At 38.6% G+C, this 6,128-nt stretch overlaps 1 protein-coding gene across 1 annotated transcript; it reads right to left on the bottom strand.

The window, feature by feature from the left end:
- Window positions 1-936: 936 nt before the first annotated feature.
- On the bottom strand, window positions 937-5,928 carry LOC131021659 (probable methyltransferase PMT27). Its single transcript, XM_057950909.1, has 8 exons — window positions 3,273-5,928; window positions 3,042-3,191; window positions 2,689-2,959; window positions 2,490-2,600; window positions 2,198-2,372; window positions 1,799-2,071; window positions 1,497-1,691; window positions 937-1,415 (listed from the first exon to the last, which is right to left on the bottom strand). Exons 1-8 carry the CDS (start codon window positions 4,497-4,499, stop codon window positions 1,199-1,201), a joined length of 2,619 nt encoding a protein of 872 aa, XP_057806892.1. The 5' UTR covers window positions 4,500-5,928; the 3' UTR covers window positions 937-1,198.
- Window positions 5,929-6,128: the final 200 nt, after the last annotated feature.

The following is a 6,128-nucleotide window of genomic DNA, read 5'->3' as shown; positions in this document are numbered from 1 at the left end:
TAAGGTGTCAGAAAAGTCAACGCCCGCCGTTCCGCCTCCGGAGAAGCCGTTGCCGGGGGATTGCTGCGGCAGCGGATGCGTGAGGTGCGTGTGGGATGTGTACTATGAGGAGCTGGAGGAATACAACAGGCTTCAGAAGGCCGATTCTAAGATTTCGTGACAGGTTCGATGTATGCAATCAATGGATTAATGTAGATTAGATTCGTTTTGTTTTCCCAATTGTTCGATTGATAGTGAGAATTTTCTTTAGCAATTAGCATGTTTTGGGAGCTGCAATTGATGCGTCAGTTCTTGTATATCATGGGATTCAAATCCCTAATTCAAACGATAAAAACTGGAAGTTTGGAGCTTCATAAGTTGTCGTGTTAGCGGATGATATAATACATGGAGTTAAGTTCAGCTTAGCAATTCTACATTTTTCTAGAGAAACATGTCCTCGAATCATAAGAAAGTTGAAGAATTAGTGTTTTTGTAACACTAGAACACCCAGACCTTCGCATCAATCGCTAATCCTAACTCAAGCTCAACGTAATCACGAGGAATTCAGTGATGAACCTCACCAAACTTCCTCACAATCGGGTGCTCGTGTGCAGAAAGAGCGAGACGTCTAAAAGAAAGGAACAAAAGATTTTATTGCTACTTTTGAGATCTGAATTCACATGCTCTATCTATACTGTAAGTGTTAGCTCAGTAACTGCCACTTTCTAACATCTTTAGGCTACATGCCATCTTCTTATTCTTTCATGCTTAGCGTTCTAACTAATCCTACCCTCTCCTATTGCACCACATGCAGTGTACATGTCGCGGCTACTATGACAGTTTTAGCCATAAACCGGATAACATGAAACAGAGAATTTTAGAGAACAAAAAAGATGGAAGAAATTGGTCATAAAGCCTAACTGATTAACGTCTCTTCTCTCAAGGTGAAACATGTAGTTAAGCGCAGTACGAAAGTTAAGTTCTGAAATTGTAGTAAAAAAGCATGTAATACAAAGTACAAACAGATGGTCCTGTCTCAAAATTTATGACTATGAACCTCACTGATGTTGTGTTTTGGGAGATGATTCAGAGACCACCACCCAAGAATGAATAGATTTAGACCAACAGTTGTCTTTGGATCTTTATCCTCACAGGGATGTTCCTGCTTCCTCTAGATTTTCTGCTGTCATGGTGTCTTTGATGCTATTCTTCCTCTCAATCAAGATGAATCCGCATAACTAATAGGCCGCCAGTCGGATTTCTGAGCACTGAGTATCCCTTCTTGGTTCTTCGAGTGGTTTAGGAAGACTTCCCAATGGAGGGACTTGAGAAAGTCTTCTACTTCTGCAACCGTGCTAGATTCATCCCGCATGATCAATTTACCTCCCGGTCTTAGTATTCTGTCAATCTCTGCCATGGCAACCTCAAGTTTACACCTAGAAATGGCTGCGTCATTTAGCATTCTTAACCAGCATAAATAGAAGTACGAACTGCTAGGATGAATTAGAATGTAGTACCTCTTTTTGAGTCTTGAGAAAAGATGATCTGCATGTAGGAGATCATAGGTCCTGGGATATGTGCTGAATGATTCGCACCAATCATGATATATCCCAAAAAGGCCTCGTTCGTAGATTATGGGAAGTGTATCTGGAGAATCTACGTTCACCACATTCATAACCCACAAGTTTTGGTCCTTCAGTGCTGCAGCAAATCTGCAAGCCATTATCCCTGGTTTAGTTTTCCATGTTGATCCTTCAATGCAAAAATTATAGCCATAAAGTATTTTGAATTTGTATGAAGCAGCTATATGTTTAGTTACCCTCCATAGACTGCTCTTAAGTCCATGACATTTCGTACTTCAGACCAGTTAATTCCCAAATCGTTCATGTACATGGTGCTGACCACCTTTTTCCAGTGTTCGTAGTCTGATGCGAAGTCATCTGGAGCTGGTTTTCCATAGATTCCCATTTGAGATTTGTTAAGCCAGTATGGTTGTGTCTGCAGTCGCTCAGGCCACTCTTCTGGCCATTGCGAGCCTCTCTCGTTTTCTTGGGTAGGTATCCGGTGCATGCATGACTGCAAAGGTATGTACCTGAAAAACATCATTCTACTTGTAATCCAAGTCCATTATTAGTTCTCAGTAAATATATAATATCAGTTTTTTTTCTATCTGCTGAAGTAGCAGCATTCTGTATCTTCTTTTTGTTTGTGTACTTACCATGCTGCATTAGGATCATCATCAGTTTTGCACATTAAGGGTTCCTTTTGCTTTCTGCGATCATAGCAATCATTTGAGTCTGGTTTCTGATAGATAGCAGCACCAATAGAATTAACTTTGTCCTTCTTTATTGTGACTAGCTCCCAACACATGGATACCGTTAGGCGAGACATTTCTACATGGGAACAAAAATCAAAAGATAATCATATTAATGATTCATGAAAATTGTATATATTTAAAGAATATGTTTTGAAGTTTGTAGGTGCATCCTAATTTAGGATAGCAAATCTACCTTTCCATATCTGTACATCTTCTTCTAGCTTTTGGTACACTGGAGTTGCTGACCACACAAAGTACCCTCCGGGGCGTAGTACTCTGTTTAACTCCAGAAGTAGAGAACCACCTTCATTTAGATACCAAATTTCAGCAAGGACTGGAGCATAATGGAGAATCATTTGTAAAAAATCCGACAAGTTTAGTTGAAAATTTACCATCTGCATGCCAAGGGACTCTGCAACGTGCACAATGCACGACGTCAAATACTCTACTGGGAAATGGCAATCTCTGAGATCCCATCACTGCAGATATTGCTGGTATGCCCCTTTCAAGAGCAAACTGAACTTGGGCCTCATGTTCATCTTTTGGGGCAAAAGACATTGTAAGAACATCTCTGTCAAACAGATATCCCCCAAGGCTGGCTACTCCACAGCCAACATCCAACACCACGCGGCTGTGTTTTCCCCATGCAATATCAGGCACTGCCTATACAAGATTATGTATATCAACTTCATTAATATAATCCTAATTCTGTACGGAGTTAATGATAGTTCATGTAATCTTTTACCTCGCGTATAAAATCAATGTAATGCAGGGCTCCATGAATAAATTGAGTTCCACCACCTGGGAAAGCAAGGAACTCCCCAGTCACCTTCACCCAGTTCTGATGCCCCTTGTATTCTGCCAGTGATGTGTGAGGTACATTGTTGTACCATATCTGCCATCAGTAGTACATTGAAAATGAGGAGAAATAGTAGAGATGATTTCATGATTTTTTTTAATGTTAGATGATCATTACCTTATCTCTACTTTGAGGCCAGTCGATCCTTCTCTTATACCCAGTTGGCAGGGGAACCAAGCAAGTGGGAGGGTCCTCTGGGCAATGCCTCTCACGATGTTCGTGGTGCAACCTGTTGTGTATGTTTGCTATAACTTTCTCATTATCCAAACAAGGTATGTAGTCTGCACCTGCTGTTACATTGCACAGCAGCCATGTGTATCCATGGTTGCTATTTTCTTTATCATTTGATCCTGCGTTTCGTCTCTCCTTTTGGTTCTCAGACTGGTTTGCTTGAGTAGTCCAAGAGTTTTTCGATTCAATAGATTCTTTAGGTATCTCAGTGCTGTCTTCACTTGAAGTTGTAGCCTCATCATTCTTGTTGGAGGTCTCCTCATTCATTTTCTGGCTTAGCGTTACCTTGTCTGTACCCTCCCCATCCAAAGAATCATGCTTAGTTTCTTGATTTGTCGCTTGTGCATGAGGCTTATCTGTTTCCTGGGAACTACTGCCATCTTGATGGGAATGTATGGGCGCCTCGTCGTGTTGGATTTGATCATGACTTATTGCTCCATTAGGATCTGCCGACTGTGCTTCTTGCCCTTCTTGTTGCTTCTGTTCATCTTCTCGCTGTTGATGTTCGTCTATTCGCCTCTGTTGATCTTCATCTGATATCTGATTCTGTGTGGTGTTTGAACTTTGAGTTAGTGATCCAGCTTCAGCCGATACATCCTCAGCATCATTAGTTTCCATTTTGGTTTCAGAATGTGGAGTTTCTTGTATTATCTCTTCCTTTTGAGTCATGGAACTTTCTTCCGAGGTTTGAGTCTCGAGCGCTGCTTGCTTGTCGTGCTCCTCCGCGGCATGGTTGTTATCCTGTGATGCTTTGGTGTCCTGATGATCCACGTGATCTGTGAGGATGGCTTCAGTTTTGAAGGTTTTATCTGTGTGTGTGTGGTCATTTTCGATGTTGGTCTCTGGTTGGATGAGTAGTGCATCATCAGAATCAGAAATAGAAGAGGGGTCGTTTTCATTTTGGCGAGTTTGTGGGAGCACGTGTGAGTGATGAGTATGGCCTATGGAGGTTGGAGCTTTGGTGGCGGGGGGCTGCGATGGTGTGAAGGAATTGGAGGTCAGCAGCCATAAACCTAATACAGATAATCCTACGAGGATTACGATTGAGGTTGCTGATGAATAACTAGAAGTTGTCGAGGATCGTTTTGTGGCGCGAGTTTTCCCTGAGGCCATGCTTGTTCAATGAGAGAGACACAGAGATGAATTGGAAATGATGAGGAATGTTAGTTTGATTTGTGGAGTGGCAGTCTGTGTTGAGTAAGCATGCCCCAAGATCCACTAGAGTAGGACTAGGAAATTCGTTATAATCCCCATGCAAAATATGAGTGTTGCTTTTATTTTTAGTTGAAATAAAAGTGTTACTTTTTAAAATAAAAGTGTTAGTACTTGTTAACACTCTTCAACTCAACTATATAGTATAATAAATAAAAAAAAACACTACTGAAATTTCTAAGCCTTCCAATGCTAAGTTGCATTTGGCTTGGTTCACAGGCCTCTATCCATTTAGACATTATTTTGTGAAATAAAACATAACCTATTTGAACCTTTGTGATGAATGAAAAAACAAAAAAAAGAAGCCTTGCCCAGAACAACAAAATAGCGTAGGTTAGTCTTGTAACTCCTATTCCAGAAACAATGATAGTCGCGACAATTTCTTTACTGAAATTGAGAGATATGGAGCTTTACACTTTGAACTACAGACATATGACCAAAATGAAATACAAGGCTAAAAAGGGAGAAAACCTTAAAATGTTGTTAAAATTCAATCTTGTTGTTAGTGTTTGTATGAGTGGCGTGACCTTAAAATGTTGTTAAAATTCAATCTTGTTGTTAGTGTTTGTATGAGTGGCGTGAGTCCAGTCTGGGAAGTGACCGAGGGCCGTTCTGATAAGAGAGCGAGGGAGATGGAGGCGGTGACAATATGCCTAGGGGTTGATGCTGTTGTCGTCGGATGTGAGTGGCCGGCGATTCAGAAAAGGGATGGGATTTCAGAGAAACTTTTGAAGTGATTGGTATGATAGAATAGAGGTGGGAATGGAATGGTGATTCCTACCTTCATTCCATTCATTTGCTTGATATACGGAGTATTTTTTTTTGGTAGAAATCATCATTCCATTTGGAATCACATTACCATTCCTTCCACCTACTATGGTATTAGTCATTTTATTCCATTTTTAATCCTTTTAAATTTATGTTTTGACATGTATATTTATATGAAACATGCATTATTATTATTATTATTATTATTATTATTATTATTATTATTATTATTATTATTATTATTATTATTATTATTATTATTTACTCAAAATATAAAAAAAATATTTTTTTGAATAAAAACGTATTTTTAGAAAAAATAAAATATTATCAACTTTATATAAGCAATAGTCTAATATCTGGATTGAAATTGACGCAATATATTACACTATCATATACATGGATTGATATTAATAAAATAAAATAATTTCATTTCATTCCTAAACTTTATTTCTAGCTACCAATTATAGGAATTGAATTAAACAAAGAATCACAATTCCATTCCTTTGGTATTCCTTGTGCATACTATGCATAGGAATCACTAAGGTTTGTCATTCTTTTCCCACTCTCATTCTATTACTTATTCCACTAGTCGGTAACCCGTCGAAAATCGACGGAAATATATTAAAACATATAAATATTTGTAATTAGTCAATACATTTTCTATTTGATGATTTTTTTTCACTAAAATATAGCATTAAATAAATTTGTTTTAAAGTAAAAGATATTATCTAAATACATTTTTACTAATATTTATTTAGTCAA

The sequence above is a fragment of the Salvia miltiorrhiza genome, chromosome 4 (genome assembly GCF_028751815.1).
Source record: "Salvia miltiorrhiza cultivar Shanhuang (shh) chromosome 4, IMPLAD_Smil_shh, whole genome shotgun sequence".
Classification (NCBI taxonomy): Eukaryota; Viridiplantae; Streptophyta; class Magnoliopsida; order Lamiales; family Lamiaceae; genus Salvia; species Salvia miltiorrhiza.
The sequence above is the reverse complement of the archived record's forward strand: the minus strand, read 5'-3'. Positions and strand labels throughout refer to the sequence as shown.